This window comes from Aplidium turbinatum, chromosome 13 (assembly GCF_918807975.1).
Source record: "Aplidium turbinatum chromosome 13, kaAplTurb1.1, whole genome shotgun sequence".
Taxonomy (NCBI): domain Eukaryota; kingdom Metazoa; phylum Chordata; class Ascidiacea; order Aplousobranchia; family Polyclinidae; genus Aplidium; species Aplidium turbinatum.
Window position 1 is genome coordinate 13782623 of NC_137484.1, and position 22229 is coordinate 13804851.

Here is a 22229-nt window from a genome sequence, read left to right on the forward strand (position 1 = left end):
TCTGTGTTGTATCTGCAGGAATCAATACAATCAGTTTGCAGGTGATAGTTGATTGCTACTTCTTGACCACTTGTAGTTGAGAGTGAATCTACAATTATTATAAATGCAGGGTAACAATTAGCGACTTTCAGAACAATAGATTTTGACAAGTCTGTCTATTGTGCTTTGCACTTGAATATTGTCAGCTGAATTCTAACATTGTGTGTATTGTGTGAAGTTGAAAGCGATTGCTCTTCTTCTGAAAGATCCTTTGAAAAAATGTGTTGGATTATAATTCGATTATTATCAATTTCGTAGATTGTGACGCACAAGAGTGTGGAAAGATATAATTATTTTCTGTAATAAGCAGAAAATTATAAATTGCTTGTGGGAAGTGCAAATGAAATCAAATTTTTGTCTGGATTTGAAACCTGTATAGGGTACGATTGAATTGTACAATAAGTACAAAAATCTATTACATATTCTCAAATTAAAATTCTATTTGTTTTTTACAGCCAAAGATAAGTTCACAAGCTTGTGAAACAAAATTATTACAAATTTAAAAGCGCGGAGGTGGCAACAATACACACTATTTGCAAAAATTCCAGTTAAAAAAGGCATTGCTCAAATAACCAAAAAATACAGTAAAATAAGTTAAACAAAAGAGACGTGTTTTGACAAAAGAGACGTGTAAGTTTCTTTTGGTCGAAACAAATATAGATTTTGTGCAAATAGCAGTAGAGGTGGGATTGTTTACGTAACTACGTTACGTTGCGTCTAGCATTTTTCACGCACGATTTGCAAACAGAGATTTGAAATGTAACGTTTTCAATAAGGCCACGCCTCTATATCAGCAAGGCGTATTTGTTGTGGCAATGGTTTGTATTGCTACATTATTTGAACGTGCTGGAAAGGCTAAGGAATATGGAAACCTTGGACTTTTCAAAATAACTTTTGGCTTCAAAGTCCTTTACTTGGCGGCAACTTCTGACACGTTTGACGTCACCCACGACTTTTTTCCCTTCTGTTCAAACTGTTCTAAGACAGAAAAACTGTCAAATGTTTCATCCAAAGTAAATGTTGCCGTTTGAGACGGATCGCTTGCTAAATTGACAAGTGCCGACCCAAACAAAAGCCGTGCCCTTTTAAGTGCCTCCTCTTAGTAATCAATCTTCAGCTCATGCGGTATCATAAAAGGGAAACTTTTTACACTCATCATTTTTCAAATTATGACACTTACACTGGTGGTGGGAGACTATAAGAATATTTCATAGCTTTTTGAATTCACTGAGCAAAGTTAGATTGATGATATTTCGGTTTAGGCCGTCTCAAAAAAGCCTTGATCTGATCTGTTGCTCTGAATATCCGACGTCAGGAAAAAGAGATCAGTTTTTAAAACTGACTCGCCTTTGATTTGTAACTTTTTGTTTGTACAATTCGTTTCAAGCTAAAAAAAAGAGAATTTAAATTTACACAAAGAAAAAATTTCAAATGTGAAATACGTTCTTGATTGTTTTAAGTTTTTATCTGGCAAATCTACATATTCCTAGCATGTGTTATGCATCAAAACTACTTAGGCAAAAGTGGAAGTTCTACAAAAATAACTCCGCTATTGTCACTACTGTCACCTAACCGAATCAGCTCATGATTTATTCTAAAACTGTTTTAAAAACACAAAATTAGAAGCGGCAAATGTTAAAGAGTGAATATTCTTTAAGGTTTTGAAAAACTTTCCTTTTTTGTCGGGAAACCTTGTTCCAGACGAGTGAACCTTGGTTCCAGGCTAAGAGAAAGTTGAAATAACTATTTTTATTCTTGACAAGTATAAGACACGTACTCCTTGAATTTCTATATAGAGCAACCAATTGCTATTGACAACTTCACGTTCTTGTACGTAAATGACGATATTTTAGTACGCAAATATCATGACGTCAAACCAAAATATTTGATTACAATCCGGAGATATCAAATTATGATTTAATTTTAACTGAAATGACAAATATTGATTTTGCAACAAAGAAAAAGAAATTTTCATCTTTAAGTGGAACAATGAGTTATAATCATATAATGGATGATTAGGCTGCATTGTGTTTGATAACCTACTTTTGGACTCTACTTTGGACTCTGCGTTTGAGAGTTTTTAAACAACTTAAAAATGAACAAAAGACATTTTTTTGCATAAAACAATCCGGTGCATACTGTAAGCCTATCGAAACTCTTTAGAATTGTTTAACAGATTTCCTTAAGAATCACAAAATTTGAAGTAAAAACAAAAGGGAAAAGTAACCTAATATGATATGCAACGCCCGTACAGCTATCAGTCATATTAATCACACATATCATACTGAACATACCATCTTTTGTGTCAACAATTTCTGATGTAATGATTCAAACAAGACTATATTTAACTATCTGTTTATGTGTGAATAACGGCTGCCACTGAAACAGAATCTAAACTTAAGCATTTTTCAATGTGAAAATTCGTCGTCTTGCTGAGTCATTTTTACCACAACATCGAAATCTAATGAAAAAACAGGTAATGGACTCCTTTGATCCAAACTATTTCTCGCGTAACCTACGTTGTTTATCGTATTCTTTTTTTTGCTTAATAACGCTTCATGTTTAAATGTTGTTACAAATAAATATTCAAAACTGAAATTAAAGTTATTTTCTGCCACGGGTTTATGAAATCTTACTGTGTTTAGAGTACAAGATAATCCAAGAATTTGCACTTGTAAAGAAAATGTGGATTTTGTGGTAGTTGAATACAAACATCAAAGCAACGCAAAGGCAAAGCTAATGTTTTGGTATTAAATGCCAACGCATGGTCAGTGTAAATGTTTCAGGCTCGCTGCAGTGTTCAGTTATGGTCATTCCTGCTGGAAGTAGCAAAGCAAGATGTACAATAAATAAAATAATTTATAATGTGAAGTTGCTCTGGGCAAAGCAAAAGTAGTCACGTAGCATTCTTTAATAAAGGCAAAGTCACATGATCCCGTCCTAAATTATCTGCAGAGTACAAACAAATGCAGGTGCAACAATTGAACTCAACGTTAAAGCCAACAAACAAAGCATCCGCTTCGTTCATAAAAATAGATTTTCAAGTTGTTAACTCAATAAACGTGAGACAATGAAGTCACGAGAACATCATTCAAGGCACTCAACCATTTTGCTGTGTGTTGGTGACACTGCATTTATACACAGTGTTGCCACTGAACAACCTTGACTGGTTTGTGTCAGATTGAGTCGGCAGAAGCACTCAAATGGTGAAGCCATTTACGATTTGTTTCTCTCTTTGAGACTGCGTTTTTTTTACAAATCATGTGAACGTTTTTCCTGCTTTGGGATGGACGGGTTTCCTTTTTGCTTCAGAGCAGGATGGATCCAGTCTGGCCGTTTCAAATTGATCATACTCTCAATTGTAATATGTAGAGACTTTTGAATCACTTGTATTTGCTTAAGATTCACATCCACTTCCTGCGTGAAGTGTAACCTAGCCTTTGTGGAAAGCTGTTATCATTTCCTATAAACCTCTTGACGATTCGTTTTGGGTCAAAACTCTGAACAGACTCTATCCTGGCTAGATTCAACTTTTGTGGCGGCTTAGTGCATTTTATGAACTCTTTGTTAATTTATTGTAAGCTTGACAATAGTTTTCTGTTCCGTCGTGTTAGTGATATTTTGAAACAAAAACAGAAGACACGTAAGGTTTTAGTCTAACCCTAGATTGTCACCAAACAAGTAAGCTTAAGTAGTAGCTTGATAAGGGGTTCAGGTGGTACTATTGGACTCGGGCCACGATGATTTCAGGGGCTCGTAACCTTTCTAAGCTGCCAAGAAACTTGAAGAAACCACCTCGTATAGAAATATTTTAATTTGGTACCGCGAATCTCAATCTCATTGGTACAGGGCCCAAATTATACCCTTAATGGTCCTCGGCCTTGGCAATTTAAAATTGAAAGCGACAGGGGTGACACACTCGGTGCGAGCCACAAGTTACCGAAATCATATTGTGTGAGAATAATGACTTTTGCAAAAATGCTTCTTGTTCGAAAATAAATAAATGCAATTTTATTTTCATTGCAAACTCGAAAGAAAACGATTGAAAATTGCTCAAACCGTTCAAACTTTCGTGTATTCAACAATCAACACAACAACGTGTCAAATTATTTTGCTTTGACAAAAAAAAACTGCGCTGTCTTGATTTTCTTTAGTTATGCGTAAAATTCTGTGCAAATTAAACAAATTTCGTTAAGGAACAAAAAGTATTCTTTCGAATATTTCTAGTGCTAGTGGGCTGGTGGCTAAACTGCTATAGCCACTGCGATAAAGACAGTATTGAGTTTAGGAATAACAGATTTTGCTTTATAAAAGTATTATGTTTAACGAAACAAAGAGTTTCTATTTTAAGTACTTCTGAGATAATTTTGCATCGAAAACCCCAATTGAATAGCATCTGAGTTCAAATCAATTAACCGAAGCCCACGTCTTCTCTCAGAAACACATTGATAGGATTGTACCAACTTGGCTTGTTGCCAGTGAATACAAGAATGTTAATACAACCTGGCCAGAAATAGAAGATAGCCTACTAAGTTTAACGAACATATTTAATCTGTATACCAAAATAAATTGAACATTCAAACCCAAGCCAGCAGTTAGAATTAATAAAGTGAAAGAAAATGCATTTTGTTGCAGTTAAAAATAATATTATTAAAAAGAGAATAGTTCACCAACCCAAAACTAATTAGGGTTCTATTTAAGAAGAATTTTCTCTTTATTTGGACCACTGGATATGATAAAGATTCATGTGCAGAAGCAACGTTGCTTTTTATCCCTTCAAAGCATTTAAAATGTTAACAAGCACGAAGCAAAAACATGTTCAAGCGGGTAGTTGTTTGCTTATGGCAGACCAAAATCGATTTTCAGCTGTTTCTGGTTGAACTAACTCTCATGAAAACAAACTTGTTTGTTTTACAAGACATATCTCCGAGTCGTTCATATCAAGCATTGTTGTTGGTTGACACCTGTCAGAAAATATCATTTTCTTGATTGTTGTCAACTACAGTATTATTATTATTTATTTGCATCAGACAAGAATGTCCATATTCAAATTAACAGACCAAAAAATATACACAAAAGTAAATGCCATAAAGTTTAACACAAACAGCAGCGGCGCAAAAGTAGCCAGAAGACAATTCAGCACGAGCACCGACAGAAATAACAGACTGCGGTCAGCTCAGCAAAACTTGACGGATTCTACTCGTTACAGAATGAATGCAATGAGTAGATTGCAAAGAACAAAAGTTTGGTTGGTTGCGGTTTTGAATCTTTATCCTCGGACTGACAAAGCCTTGATAGGTTATTCCTGGTAGCTTCGCATACTTGTGGAGGTTTTTGACGCAAGGCCGGTTACCGAGATCGACAGAGTGAAGTTTTCCGATTGTTGAAGTGTTGTTGCCGAGGAATTATTCCATTTACTAGGTGCCGCTGAATGGAGAGCAGTCCTGAAATGCGTTGCTCAAGCGCACACCCCGAGAGTCGAACCAACGCCGCGTGATTTTGAGCCGGGCGCTTAACCACTGAGCTAACGGGGCGGATGTTGTTGTGTCGTTGTTGTGTACAAAAAATTTCGGTTTGTCCAAAGCGTCAAAGAACATTAAAGTTTTAAGTAGAGAATTGCAAGATTTATAACAACGTTGAACAAAGGCATAAAGAGATTTTCGCGAGAGATTTTGATTTCACAAACATGCTCAACGCGTTTGTAATCTGTTTTTGAACAGATTTTGAACCAATTTTTTTTCTTTCCAGATTTTTTATTTTTAGGATGAAAATAAAACATGGCAGAAGCGCAGTGGGCGATCATTTGAAAAATACATAGGCTACACGACTCACGAGAGATCGTATATGGTAGACTATATGTCATATCCAAAAAGCATGACAAACCTAATGCGATGCAATCTAAGTTTTTGAGCTCATAAGGTTAAGTAAGCTTGTGGAATCAAGCCAAAATAGTTGACTTCAACTCTCCATTTGCTTATGGTCCACTCTGACAGCAGAAACGTCATAATCTTTCCGACTTTGCGGCAATGAAAATTGCCACGAAATAAGATAAAAATAAACGCCTGCTTCCACAACTTTGAAAAAACCACCTCTCTTCCTGGACATAATTTTTCCGAATCCGACACTACAGACCCAGGGATATCTAGAGAAGGGGATACGAAGGCTTTTATTACGTCTGACAATAGAAGGGCTTCTATTTATCTCAAATAATCTCTGTTTATGGTAAAATGACAATTGGCACATATAGTAATTTAATAAACTTTGTTATGACAACCTGCATTGCACTATTACAACCAGGTATGGATATTCAATGAATGCTCATAATCACTTGTTAATTCAACTACCTGTATACTTGCTTTACACCTAGCCAACTGCAAAGGTTTTGTCAAAAAAACAGCTAAACTGGTAACCTTTCAACTGTCTTTTCAAATAAGTATTCTTTAAATATGTTCTACATAACATTTGCTAACTGTCTTGTGTAGCTAAGTGTACCAGCTGCACTACAAAACTTTCTGCAATTTTAAAAAGAAACCGCATGTTTAACGCGGTACCAACTACCGCCCTTCTAGTGTCATGAGAATCAGCAATCGCTCTGAGCCTTCGTATCCCCTAGGTTGAAGTGAGAATCTGAAAATTGTCCACTCATGTATTGCAAATTTTTCTGCGAAGTATTTTTATCAGAACTGCAAAAACCGTGTACCGAATGCAACCAAGATAAAGTTAACTTCCTTGTGTTTTGATGTTGCTTCTTATCGCAATGTTTCTACAAGCAGTCCACAATATTTAGAAACTTTATCAGCCGATCAAACAATTACCGTGACAGCTTTATCAATAGTTATTAAACAGAACGTTTTGGGAGGTCACTTCCAGAAGGAAGTTTTAGATATGTGACAAGAGAATGCTTACCTGAAAGGCACCACTGCCAGGCCCGGATTTAGGGGGGGGGCAGAGGGTGCAGGTGCCCCGGGCCCCCCTACGTGGAAAAAATGTGATTTTGTGTTATTTTTTTCCTTTCTGCCTTTAAAGTTTCTGCAAAATGCTGTGCAGTGCTGGATTAATGCTACTATAGACGTAGAGGTGTTTTTTCGCACGGGGGCCCCCCGATCTAAAAGTGCCCCGGGCTCCCCATCATCTAAATCCGGCCCTGACCACTGCTCCTCTTATTGATGCATCATGTAAGCATATGGGTGGTAGCTTACAGTTATTATATTTTGATTACGTGAAAATTTACACCTTCTCATCTGGGCTAGTTATTTCTTTTGATTCCGTTTACCTAAATTTCTACTTGATGCTGGAAACATTTTGGAAAAAAATTGTGGCTATGTGCAAAGTAAAGGAAGATTTATGTAACGTTATAAACTCTCGCCAATTGTTTGTTGTTTCCAATTCTTCAAAATTGAAAGATAAAAGAACGCCGTGAGATAAAATAAGGTGTATCCTGTTGGTGTTATTCTTCACATTTCTTGTTTGGGTATCGTAAACAACTTTTTGCAAACGTTGCTCGTCAGCAGTGCTAAGCACATGGGCTTGTCATCTACCATAACGAGATTTCAATTCCGTAAACGAAGCAACACCTTCTAATGGTGTTTCTGTTAACTTTTAGATTGTTTGTAAACTGCAACTTGACTTTAGACATCTTTAAGATTGCATCTACTGTAATCGAGCGACGGAAACTATTTTAGTGCAAGTTACAAATTATTGCACCACGATTAGAAGTTGGCTGGAAGAATCAATAGAATGACGTCATGGTATTTCTGACGTATTTCAAACATAAGTCGGCGTGTTTCTAAACTTACTTGGCCTATTTATCTTGTATAAAAAGAAGTTTTTGAAGTTGTGTGTGCATAATTCATTGAAGTTCAATAAATGTTTATAATCGCTTGTTCTTTAAATGAAAGATCGACTAATTTCCTGCGATGCACCCATATTTGTAAATCGAATTTTTGTAAATCGTCTGCAGACGTTGAATCAATGTAAAATTGACGGATTTTGCTGTCTGGGTACATTAGGCCCGGTACCAATGACATTCCCAGGCCCCTAAACAAGACTAAACAAATGCACTGTGACAAAAACAGTTACAACATTTCCTTTATTTTTCGGATCGCCTGGAAAGGTTTCGAACCCCAAAATTTTTCGCACTCGAGACTAAAGCATCCCCTGTCAACGCTATTGCCAGTGTCTCATTTACCTCAGTTTCGCATAATGTGAAATTCAACATATTATGTTGCGTTTATAAAGGATCTTATACCTAGGATGTTATAGCTATTTTTCACTAAAGTTAAGGCCATGCCCTTCTGCACAAGACAACCCAGACAGCAAAATTTGTCATTTTTACATTGATTCTACGTTTGCAACGGTGGAATCAATGTAAAAATGACCGATGTTGTTGTCTAGGAATTAAAGCGAGTTTTTGAAGGTGACTTTTAAGAAGTCATGTAAGGTTTCTATTTTTAAAGAATGGCGGCTGAATGTAAATTGAGTATCGATTAAGCACCGGTATTGGAAAATTTAATGAGCGTAGCCTTATCTAGAAACCAACAGCTAAAAAGATTTCAGTTTGCAGACGTCACACAACTTTCACGAAATGATTTAAATTATTTTTTTTAATTTTATGTGAAAAAAGCAACCACTCCGTAAAACTCAAAGACAAAACGGCAAGGTTGAATCATATTGAGTAAACTTTGAACAAATGACACAAAATTGTAAACGTTTCATTATTTTGAAGCACTTTAGTCTTAAATAGAACCATTATCGCATGTTCTGCGTGCATAGAAACATCACACTAGTGACCTACTTGTTCCGCAGTAAATTGTTATATATAATAAGATTCGAAGGTATTTCTAAAAGCTGTTTGCCTGCAATTACCCGATGAAACAGGAAGATAAAAGGCTCGTATTGAAAGGCTTCTGTGCCGTTCGCTTCATAAACGTGACCAGCACATTGAGTATTTTTCTTCTTATAGACTGGAGCAGGGTCATTGATCCGCCATTACAACCGCAAACTTAAAAGTATAGTGTTTGGATCACACGTTACCGCATTAACAGACTTCACAGCGCTTTTCATTGGTATCTTAAATTTTCACTGGGCTGAGGGTTTTTGGTGACACTTTGAGTTTTCATCAATGAAACCAAGACAATGGACCACAAATCATCATATTTCCTTTTCGAGGACGCGTTACTTTTATTTATGAAAAGAAATTGTACTTCAAACTTCAAAGGTCTATCCCGTTCCCTCCCACGTGAAACTGTCCAGCCCAGCAACGCTTCACAATGGACGCGCTCAGTTGTAAAAAGCTCAGCTCAATTTTGACGGTTAATGGTTAAAGGTTGCAGTTTTGGGTGACTATTCAAGTTTTTTTGTATTATTCACTTTCAAGTATTCACGTTTTTTTTTTCAAGCATTTCAGTATCACAAGCAAGCATTTGGAATTTAGAAAATGGCAATTTGTTTCTAGTATTTTGATTTTCGAGTATTTTACATTTCAAAGACGTTGAAGCTGCGATTAAGGTTTTACAAGACATAGCAACTTCTTTATCAAGTGATGTGGGCTCTTGACTGAGTTTTTGCTGGTAATGTTTCAATCTTTTGCCTTTTTTTAAAACGTGAGACATAGATTGCTTATAAGGTGGCTGTATTATAAACATATGTTATGATCCCTCAAGTCAAAACACACACATCGCATCACCTACATACGACATTAATCAGCCGCAGTATGCGTCAGTATTACCACTTGTAAGAACATGGAAGTGTAAAGTATGGTTTGAAAGTCATTTATTTTCTCACGACAGTTTACCAAAGTGACGCATATTGTTAGCAAAGATGGTGACGTAATAAATCCTATCCCAGATTATTTTTACATTGAATCAATGAAAAAATAATGGCTTTTGCTGTCTAGGATAGTCTTGGTGGTGGTGATTGAGATTTCTTGCTCTTACTTTGATAATTCAAACTACGCGTCACAAAATGACTTTCTCTATCAATCGTAAGAACAGTTGACATTGATCAACGGAATGTGACAGCAGTTTGTGGTTCATATTGATTAAATTGGCTTTTCATATCATAAATTACCAACTAACAAAGAACACCTTTTATTCAGCAGTCATTGCTCAGTAACAATTGTTGTGTTCTACTTCAGGAAAAGCTTTTAGAGTTTGTGTCCAAACAACAGAGTTCTTAGAGTGACAAAGTAAACGCATCGACTAATTTTATCAAACTTTCGATCCAGTCTAAATAAGTTTTTAATTACAAAAATGTTAACTTTCGTTTGTTGTGTTGCGAAACATAAATACAGGTCTGCCTTTTATAAAATCATTGAGAAATCGTGCTGATCGAAAAGCAGTTTGACGTCGTCAATAATCACCTGTTTGAGTCCAACTGAAATCAAAATAAACTTATATTTATTAAACCGCTCGCTTGATCTTCAAGTCAAACTCAATCACTTATAACGGTTTCTAAACGATAAACTGGGTAGAAGTTGTGTAAAATGACATTTATGGTTCTTTGATTTGACGTAATACAAACATTGTTTATTGTTTCATTGGACGAGTAAATACACTTTTGGAAATCAATGACAGTAATCTTGTTAAAAAATAGAAATAAAAAGTTAAGCACTAGAGTAGCTCATACAATGACTTGCTATTGGAAGAAGACATAAGTATTTTTTCAAGTTCAAAACCAAATTATTCAAGTAGTTTGATCTTTGAAAGGTGTGTGGTGTGAACTCCGATATTATGCACAATTAAATTTGATTTGCAGAAAGAAAACTTTTGTCAACCGCAAAAGCATAGGCTTACAGTACATTGTAAGTAATTACACAGTTGTAATCACTGAAGGGTAAAACATTAATTGAAAGGTTGCATGGCTATCTCAAGTGCATGTATCTTTTTTCCAAGAAATAGTGCTTACCATGCTAGCTCAGACATTGAATTTATTTACCACCTGATCAAATTGCTTTAATCACAAATCAGTTGTCCCGAAACCTTCCGCACTTGCCCAGCCAGCAAGTTAGTACGGTATGTTTTTGTTCATTAATATAACGTCTGTAGACTTTGAATCAATGTAAGTAATGACTGGTTTGCTGGCTTGACAACTTCTTATGATTTATCCTAATAAGCACAAGAAATTATTCATCCAATTACCGTGCATTTACGCAAATCAAGTGCTCTTGCGACAGCTAAACGCATTCAAGTTAACCATTAATTAGAGGAAATATATAATTATCAAAAGTTCCATCACTTGTCTGTGTCTGTGTTAAACAGATGTCGAGTGTGGGGGGTTTATATCTCTAGAGGCTGGTACCATTTGCTACAAATATGAGCATAACTCGCATTGGCACAACATCTCTGATCTTGTGGTCACATAGAAATGAAAATAAAATACTTAAGTTTGAATCGCACAATTCGTTTGATAAAGCTCAAAGATGCTATCCGTAATGTGTACGACTCTGGGTTGTGCATTTGACATAACCTTAATATGGGAGGCTGGTATGGCACTTCAGCAACTCGCTTCGTAAACTTATTTTGAAGCCAACGTATTATTTTATTTGTTTGATATGAGTAGAAGTGCAAAATAGCTTTTATGTTGCATTTAGCTCAACGTGATTCAACAGGCAAATATTGTTTTATAGTTTCGGGAAAGAGTTTGCTTTTTTGTACCAAAGACAGGCAAGACACAACAATACAACTGGGTTGAGCATTATAACAATATTGTTATTGTTGTGTCCTGCCTGTCTTTGGTACAAAAAAATATTGTTTTGTTACAGACCATGGTGTTAACTTACTGTTATTGCTTCTTTAATAGCATTCGATTCATGCAATAAAAAAGTCCTGCCCTTACTTTTACAAACTACACTGGTCTCTTTCATGTGTGATAAAGGTTTGGTAGAGAGTTTGCTTTGTTGTACCACAGACATACAATTACAAACAAGCAACATTTTCATGTATGCTGTATTTGCAAAATTTAAACGCCTGTATTTGACAATGTTAGATATTAAACATTGTTGAAATAATACAAACGATGCTTGTGGGCTTTACTTTACACCTGTCAGAAGATATTTCATTTGCTTGTTAAAATAACCTATTTTGTGTTTTCTGGTCTTGTTGGTTGTTTATTCAAACCACATATGGGTAAACATTTAAAGGGAATTTACTTGGTTGATGAAAATTTACATTGAAGGTGCATGTTGATCTAATTCTAAACGTTTCGAACGTCATCGTTTCCTCAGACAAGCACCGATTTCAGACTGTGGCATTGAAGCTGAATTCCTAAATTCCCCTTGGCTCAATTCATTGCAAGCACACATTGACTTTATGACGAATTTCACTTTTGTGAGACGTCAGACAGAGTTTATCGAATCCAACAATTGCAGTCTCAATAAACAAGTGTGATTTCATCGATTTCCTGTGACTTGACGCGAGACCCTTGCTTGGTGGCATCGTCTTTCGGGAAAGTACCGTGTTGTTTATGGGTCAACCGGAGATTTTAATTCATCATCAGGAGAGAGACCTCTTCAAGCAAGACCTTCTTGCTTTAAGCCATAGCCAGTCCAGACTTCTCGTAATTTGTGTTGCTGTTTTGCCTAATGAGTTAAAGCAAGAAGTGATTAATATTTTCAATGCTCGCTCTCAAAAGACTGCGTGTGTGTTTTGGGGTCTTAGTCCACGGCTGTAAATGAAAAGCAAAAATGAAAAATAAATACAAATGAAAAGCAAAACCTAAAGCTTCTGCGACACGATCAAGTTGAACCGAAAGCCGGCCGCTAGACAATGGAAGCCATGATCAGTCCTATGAAAAGAAAAACAAACCTGTTGTGTTTCCTGTTTTTCATAGACAAGCCATTCACGCGACAAGACTCTTCACTTTGAATAGGGCTCGGGCAGCTTGGACTGAATTTGTGCAAAATATCTCAGCACAGGCTTGGAATAGCTTCACGATGACGTAACAAAATGAAATGTATCAAATTAAACAAACGGCCAAACTTAATACATTGCGACATTATGTCATAAGCGCTGTACAAAGAATGTTACCTATAACATTAATTGAAAGCAAATACATGTCGTTTCGAAACCAAAAAAGGCTAGCTTGTTGCTGAGGAATGCCAAATGTTTGTCGTAATCGAACACCTCAGTCTCCACAAGCACAATCCATACCGCTTACGTAATGACTACAAGGCCACGTGATAGAGATTGTCAAACCTCTGGTCAAACGGAAATATTCACCAGGTGGGTCATAAACTATGACGTCGACAGTGCATTGCGCAGTTTGATCGTTCTGTTTGTGATCGGTTTCGTCAATATACGAGGTGGTAAATATGGAATATTGCCGTACGGTATTTGACCAATCCAGAATACAGATGCTTTGCTTGAAATGAATTAAACGTTTTCACATGTTGATGCGTGTTGTCGAATTGAAGCAATAGCATTTTCATGATTTTCTATTGGCTTTTTCATATCTTTTTTGTTCATTCCAGGTTGCCAATGTTTCACGGACTATTGAAAGACTACAGTTCTTGAAAAACTACTACCTCACATATAAACGCATGGCACAACAGATATTTCATTTAGCCTATCGTTGCAAGTAGAAGTGGCGTAGGCTACTCAAAGGGTAGGTTACCCCAGTTTAACACGGTGTCATGTAATTTTTTCAAACCCCCCTCCGCATGGCAGTTTTCAGAGTGCTGGCTACTAGCCAACGTAGCGAAAATAAAGGCAATAAAGCTGTGTTTCCACTTGGTGTTTTCCTAAAACTTTCCAATTTTGTTTCGAAAAAATGTTAATCACTAAACTGCAATCGTCAAACTGTTGTTTGATCAACCGAAAACAACAGATGATTATTACAAGAGAAGTGGCGTTGCAATGTCCATCCAACCACTCACTAGATAAACATCAGACCTAGCAAACGAAGAAAAAGATAAAACTAAGCAACAATCTTGTTCCATGGCGAACATGATGGCTTGTTCAGACTTTAAGATGTGCGCTTGAGCAACGCACTTCAAGGACAAGGGCAGCTCACCATTTATTTTACTTTTGCAAGGCACCTAGTGGGTGGAATGATTCAGGGACATAGCCACGGAGAGGTTTGGAAGAGCAATCGTCTCCCCAAAATTTCATCTTGCTTCTCCCCTCTTATAAAAAAACGGGTTTATAATGCTATTATAGCGATTCGATGACATTGCATGTTGAATGACGCTTTTTAAACTTTAGAGCTGCATTCAGTAGCCGTAGACCTACAAGCTCTTTCTTCCATATAATTATTAAAATGTTTGCCCCTCCAACAGTTGCTTTTGCTCCCTAAATTTTTCTTTCGAGCTACGTCACTGGAATGATGTACAGGCAACTGCCCTCAAACAACAAAAGAAACTAATGATCTAGTTCTAGCCTCACCTGGGCATTGGCAATATTTGAAATGAAAGACTTTTTTTGTTTTCACGCAAACTTCTTTGTCTTGGTTTTGTTTTGTTTGATTTGGAAAGAAACGTTTGTTTGTTTTGCTTCCGATTTAAAACGAAAAAACAAACAAATATACAGACACACGAGTGTTCAGCACAAAAGCTTTTCAAAAATTATTTCAAAGTTTTTCGTTTCATTTCGATAAAAAATGTATTGTCTAAACATCTTTTTGTTTCAACCAAAAAGCTGGGAACGAAATCGGCGGAACCAAAGCAAGTAGACTACCACGTGACCGCGTGGTCGTTCTCGCAAATACCAAATTGGAAAACTAAACTGGCTACTCGTGTCGCTACAAAATTAAATTAACCAAAAAATGGTTTTAAAATCTAACAATCTCAGTGGTACAAAGTCTCTTCAAGTACACAAAATTGTCAAGGTTAAATTTCCAAAAACGCTGGCTCAACCAGAGGATTACGATTCCCACAATCCATTTATACGTCATATGAAACAGAACACAGTCAAGGTTAAATTTCCAAAAACGCTGGCTCAACCATAGGATTACGATTTTACCACAATCCATTTATACGTCATAATGAACAGAACACAAATATGGATTAATAAATTCATTACAAAGATCATTAATAGAAGGGAAGATAAACGGTAAAAGAAGTAAAGGCAGACCAAGAATGATTTGGACAACAAACATCACAAAATGGACAAAATTAAGTTATGAATGTGCAGTACGCACAGCTCATGGTCGAGAACAATGGCGCATTGTATCCAACCCTCCAGACGAGGAAGGAACAAAATGATGATGAAGAATGATAACAATTCGCACTGCAACTTGTGGAAGATGATTGGTTGAAAGGTGCATCACCCAACCCAACCCACTAAGCACTAAACATAACGACATTCCGAAAGAAATTTTTGAAGAAATTTATCAGCAAGTGAAGCAAGGGTGGGGCTGTGATGGGAGGAGGTAGACTGAGGTAACAATAGCATTCCATAAACACAACAACATTCCACAGGTCACGTGAGCGTTGCTTGGTTGGTGCCAAACAGCGAGAGAAGCACATTGCGTCACAGTGATGAGACTCTCTCCTACTTGTGCTCACAGCCAGCCTTTGAAAACGAGAGCGCAGTTTTTTTTTCAGAAAAAAGCTTCAGCATTTCACGCCTCAGGTTTATATTGACGTCCGTTGCCATTCGCATTGTCAAAGCAAACTTTTCGAAGTAGATAGAGGAGATTCTAGAAGAGTAGTTGAGATTTTGAAACTTTGCAAAACGTGATGAGTGCTCGGAAAAGTATCAATAGCTGTTTATTTTTAATGTCAGTGAAATTCAATTATGACTATCTTACAGCAGATCGTCTTAAGTTAACATTGCCTGACAAGATATATATTATTTAAAATTGACTATGAATATGTGTGACAAAGTGTCTCAAACAAAAAAGTGCCCAAGAAGTCACCAAGACCTTTCCACGAAACTCATCAGTTTAAAACATCTTCAAAATGAAAGAGATAGCGGTGTTGGATTACAAGGAAAGTTACAAGAAATATTTGATGCCCAGTACCCTGTGTCTCAAAGAAGTTCTATGTGTTCGTCTGGATGTGCATCCATGCCTACAACACCTAGCCCCAATAGCACTGTGTCGTCTGCCTATTGTTCAGCGGCTTCATCATGTTGCGACAGCGATGCAAGCAGTCAGCGCAAATCGGACTTGACCACTCCATCACAATTATACTCTGCAATAAATGACAATTTCTCCCGCGTGCCGTATCATCCAAATGTGAATACAGTTCCCCATTCGTTTGTGCCAGTCGAATCGAAAATCAGTACACCAGCCGGTCTTGCAACTTTGAATCCATCTCAAAACCGAAATCGTGCTGTATCATCCGGATCTTCCAGATCCGAGCGACTTTCAGCATCAGAAGATGCTCGCCGATTAGAAGACCCAGTCAACAAGAAAGTTTTCGAAAAAAGGCGCTTGCTTGGCAAGGTAAGAAAATGACAATTTTTGAAATGACAAAGCATTTTGTCTGCTTTCTGCGGTAATAGCTTCAACTTTCAGTTTAAATTGCAGCTTTCGTTATCAGCCATGATCTACTTGTCTATGACAAACTTTAGTTTCGTGCCTTGTGCATGTTGGTCTTTTAATTTGCGTTTCTCCACTTGGATTATTTCGGTTAATATTTTCTATTGTTAGCTAAATGTTTACTGATTCTAACAAGGTTTAAAGAAGCTTGTCAGGCGATTATCCTCTAAGATAATTGTTTCAAAATAAGCACAGTTGGAACGATGAACTTGAGCTTTTGTAGTTGTTTGGAGACAAGTTTGGAATTTCGGCTCATTAAGTTAAAACTTTTTTTCTGTTTTGTTCAACATTATTACATTAATTTTAGGGCGGTTTTGCACGTGTGTACGAAGTCGTCCAACTTGACCAAACTGAAAAAGCGAGTGCCACAGAACATTCATGTGCCGCCAAAATCATTGACAAGTCGAGAATCTCCCGTCCTCACCAACGCGAAAAAGTTGACATCGAAGTCGAGCTGATGGCAGAAGCACGAGGCCATCCAAATGTGGTCAGCTACATTGAAAGTTTCGAAGACGAAAACTGCGTCTGCATTTTAATGGAGTTGTGTAATAAAAAGGTACATATCATGAATGTAGTTATGAAATTGTTGTAACATAATATTCCTAGCAGCACTACATCTCCCATTTATACTTGAAATGACGAGCTTATGTGTGGTTATTACATTTTAGTTCTTTTTCTCAATGTTTTTTTAAAACGTCTCATTACTAAAAGCCTGCAATTTGTCATCTGGTCACCTATTAACAATTTTATCTTCGTGCAGAGTCTAGCCCAGTATCTAAGAAGAAAACAACACTTGACCGAACCGGAAGTTTGTGACATCTTGCGACAAATTGTTTCTGGACTTTCACATCTCCACGAAAAGGGTATCATTCACAGAGACCTGAAATTAGGAAACATCTTGCTTTGCGATGACATGCAAGTGAAGATAGGCGATTTTGGTCTTGCCTCCAGAGTCGAATGGGGGAGAAAGAAGTGAGTAGTCTTCCGGGTTATGTTTGTCATTGTGTTGCATGTTTTCGTATCAAAGTATAATTTCTTTCAAACAGGGAAAATGTTTCAAAATCTTGCATTATTAGATTTACATTTATTTTTAGAACTATCTGCGGTACTCCCAATTTCATTGCTCCTGAGGTATTGCAACGACAAGGTCATGGGCCTGAAGCTGATATCTGGGCTCTGGGTTGCTTGCTTTATACGCTTTTGGTCGGAAAGCCTCCTTTTGAAACGACTTGTTTGAAGGTGAGTTAGTTCAATAATTCTATGATTTGAATAGAGAGATAGTTGCACTCTTGCATTTTTTATAACAAAATTCGTTCGTTAATGGCGGGTGAATATTTGTTTGCCCCTTGAAAGGACATAGCGTCTTCTCTAGCGGTCGACTATTTTTCATCATCCGCTGATTCATTACGAATTAATGAATAGCGGTTTCCGTGTGCAGCCAAAGTGCCACTTAAAAGAGTTTTTTTGCCAATTGACATTTTTATTTTTGAACTCGACTCGAATCTGTCCGATCAATTGTGAGTTGAATCAATCTATTATTCAGCATAAAACTGCGGCAGCAGTTTCAGACTACCAGACGTGATTTGGCGAATATTCATTTATTGAAAATTTCGTTTCCTTTCACACTGCTTTATCCCACGTGGATCAAACCGACCGCGCATATTTAAATTGCCCCCTAAGTCGTGCTTTGAAATACGTCATTAGTTTGTATTAGGGTTTGTTCGAAATTAAAGTGGGTGCGATGGCATATCGTGCGTTGTGTAAACTATGTCATTTTTGCTTATATATGGCCCAACGGTTGTTACCAGGGTATCTGCACAACGTGTGACTTCGGCTTCGGTTGAATAGAAAAGGATGTGTGTTGTTGTGTGACGTGGTCGCTTTTCTCCTGCTTTCTTTTGGAAATAGATATATGTGAATACCTTTGAGTTGTGAATATGTCTTCTAAAAGATACATTTCGTTCGTGACGCACAGAAATGATACTCGTTGTATTTGGGTCACATAGCAAATTACTGATGCCATCAATGTGTGCACAATTTTTCGCTATTGTCCATTGGTACGGAGCTATTGACAAAGGTGGGATTTTTATGACACGGCGGGGTGATCAAATTTGTTATGATTTTTCAATGACAATTCCTACATCAACCCTTGGGACAAATTTAATTCAACATAGTCTTTTTTGTTCAAGTTTGTCGCATTTGGCCATTTCGGTTCAACAGTGACTCACTCCGGCTGGGCCAACTAAGTGTATCGCCGCTTAATTTTAATTTATCGTCGAAGCACAAACATGTTTTCCCCCTAATGGTTTTAAACTTGTTAGCTCTTTGACTGCTTGTGCTTGCTTGCTTGATTTGAACCTTGGCGAACATTTGTGAATGGTTGTGGGTTTTTGGACTCGCGCCTTTGTTCAGGCACAATCATGCTACAACCGATTCTCCTAACACGATAGCGTCTGAACATGTTATCTGCTGCGCGCTATCTCTTTTCTGGAATCACTTTTCACTAAAAAACACTTTAATGTTACAACGGATGGGAGTAAAACTGTTGCTCATTGTCGATCAATCAATAGCGACCTGGCACACACACCTTTTAGTTTAAACAACTATCTCTTTGCATTAACCAATGAAACTTTTTTAAAGTTAGCCCTTGTTTAACTTTGGTCAAGGTTTTGAACGGGAATTTTACATCCAATTGTTTATTGCAGGAAACCTACCGATGTATTCTAAAGAACAGTTATCGCATTCCTGCAACTGTTTCTTCTGAAGCTGCTGATCTGGTAAGCTGGATGCTTCGTCACAAGCCGAAGTCCAGGCCAACCGTCACTGAAATTTTGTCCCATCCATTTTTCAAGAAGGTGAGAATGAGATTTCTGTTCTCAATCTACATCGCATTGACATTTATGTGACATCAAATTTACGTTAGTGTTTGTATTCTACAGCATTCAGAATATCCACGATCCTCCTCAGTACCAGTTTCTACGTCAGCAATTGAGCCTTTGACCGTCACCACTGATAAAGCAACTACATCAATTCAATCACAAGAAAAGTCTCTGACTCTTGCCACAACAAAAGTTGATAGCAACTCGCAACATGAAACTGACCTTACAACTGACAAAACATGCACCGATTCCGTCAAAGCGAAAGAAGATAAAAGTCCAATCAAATGTCTTGCTAGTCGTCTTCAAAAGAAGCTAAGCAAGGTGTCGTCACCTGGGAAGCGTGCACGTGCAGCTGTGGCAAGTTTCCGTGAAGGGCGAAAGACTTCTACCACTTCTGCGGCGGACTGTGCAAACTTAAACGGTTAGTACTACGACCAGCTTTAAAAACTTTGGTTTTTAATTAGTTGTTTTTGGCTTGCTAATTTATGTACCTGTTAATCGCCATGTCGGACAAGCGTAAGATAATTGTGTTTACAGTGATTTTTATCTTGATCTTTACTTTGCCTTGTTAACATCACACGTTCTATTTATAACAGAAAAAGCTCCTCTCCCAAAAACTGATTCTAATCAAAGCACCACTTCGTCGTCGTCAGCATCGATTGCTTCTGGCTGTAAAACCTGGATTAGCAAGTGGGTTGATTACTCGAACCGTTACGGCTTCGGTTATCAGCTGTCAAGTGGAAGGATGTGCGTTTTGTTCAACGACGGAAAACACATCTCCATGATGCCAGGCGGAAAGTAAGTTCTGCGCAATCGTTTGAACTTGCTGATTAGTTATCAAAGCTCCACTTGACTGTGTCTTACCATAATCAGTGTTTACAAATTACTCGTTATTCATAGTTTTGTGTTTATTTTTAGGGTTGCTGAGTACGTATCAAACGAAAGCACGAAACCCATCAAGTTTTCTATCGACGCCGTACCATCTTGCCTTGCTAAATACAACGCCGTTCTGAAAAACTTTTCAACTTACATGGACAAAAATTTGCGTCAAAACAACAGAGTCGTGTCATCTGAGCAGGTAAATGATTTGTTGATCTAATGCCTTTAGTCTTTTGTCCACTATTTATACAACAACAATAACGCCTTGATTCGTTTTTTATTGTCACATCGTTAACGTTTTCGTTTTCATAGGTGAACGATGATTGCCGCTTGCTTGCTTGGCGTCGTACCGACGAATACGTCGCGATGTATCTCAACGACGGAACTCTGCAAGTCAACTTTTGCCAAGATCACGTCAAAGTCAACATTAGCTACCTGCACAAACGATCAGCGATGCGCATCACAGTCGTCGACGCGGTAAATGTTTTTTTCAAACCGTTTAAACGCATCTTTATATTAATAGTTGTCTTGCACGTTGCTTCTGTTAGTTCAATCAATGAGTTAAAGCTGTTAATTTTCCCCAACGACAACCCTTGTCATTATTTTTTAACGTTTTAAATTGTTTACAGACCAGAAAGTCTACAACTTATGAAAGGGACCAATTCATCTCGCACCCTGATGCTACGATGTTGAAAAGGCTGCCAGCTATCCATCGGCTCTTCCACTCCATCTTTGCCGATGTTGACTGCAAGTCGCATCCTTTCTGCACCCTCTGCAATGAAGTTGGCCTTCCAGTGGATTCAGATCGTGTCATGTCTTGAATGTTTTTGTGTTTCGTTCGCTGCAGATAAATTGAATGAACGTGCAATTGCAAAGTTCCATACAACGACGTATTTCCCATCAAACCATTCTGCGCGATGTTCGCCTGTACTTTTGATTATTAGCACTGCCATCGCTTTGTTGCAATGCAATGCAGTACTTGAAAACCTGCTGGTATTTAACTTAATGGCAAGTGCTTTCACACAATTAATTGAATTTGAGCTTTATACACACAAACGTCTTCTTCCCCTCTGTCCATTTGATTATCTTTTGATGACTACATTTTTTCTACTGGTCTGATTTGCTAAACAATAGACCTGCATCGTCAACAATTGACGTCGGTGTCTGTTACCGTGAAAGAGTTTTTCAACTCCAATTTTTTATTTATTATTTATACCCAACGACGAGACGATTACAATTAAAAGTGATCATTGAACTACTTCTGTTTCACAGGCTTAGCATATTTCTTTTTTATTTATTTGTTTCTGCTGAATTTTATTTATTTTGTGTCCTTTGTTGAATTTTGTTGTTGCTTTATTTATTGTCGTATTTTCCTTTGACGACTTGCCCAATAAACTTGAGTCTAAACTGATCTGTCCACTGCTGTAGCAAATAGTGTGTGAAATCATGAGTGGGAATTAGGGCTGAGCCAGTTAATACCAATGTGTTCGTCTAGGAAATGCCAAGGTTAACTGGAATATGTATGTTTGCAAAGATTGAGCGCAGGTATGCCTTCCTAGCAATTTGCAAAGTCACAACACTTGAGATTAATTTTATAGCGCTGTTTTAATTGGCTTTTTGGAAACCACGTAATTTAGAGCTGTGGGCTTTGGCCTATACTTTAAAGTGCCAATTAGGGAACGTTCAAATATTACGTAACGCCTTCGAGGGGGAGGGGGGTTTATGCAAAGCGTTACATTAGCGTCACATCGAGGGGGAGGGGGTTCAAGCAAAACGTTACGTAACGCTTTCGAGTACGGAATGGTAGTTTTTTGTGCTGAATTTGTAGTGAAAAAGCGTTACATGGGGGAGGGGGGGATTGAAAAAAGCGTTACGTTGGTGTTACATGGGGAAGGGGGGGGGGTCAAAAATTCGGAAAAAAAGCGTTACGTAATATTTGAACGTTCCCTA

General features: G+C 37.5%; 1 protein-coding gene across 1 annotated transcript; it reads left to right on the forward strand.

The window, feature by feature from the left end:
• Positions 1-15792: 15792 nt before the first annotated feature.
• Positions 15793-21684, forward strand: LOC145782052 (serine/threonine-protein kinase PLK3-like). Its single transcript, XM_082593785.1, has 10 exons — positions 15793-16425; positions 16829-17077; positions 17282-17493; positions 17616-17760; positions 19227-19376; positions 19461-19821; positions 19997-20198; positions 20319-20478; positions 20592-20756; positions 20909-21684. Exons 1-10 carry the CDS (start codon positions 15844-15846, stop codon positions 21098-21100), a joined length of 2418 nt encoding a protein of 805 aa, XP_082449911.1. The 5' UTR covers positions 15793-15843; the 3' UTR covers positions 21101-21684.
• The last annotated feature ends 545 nt before the right edge of the window (positions 21685-22229 follow it).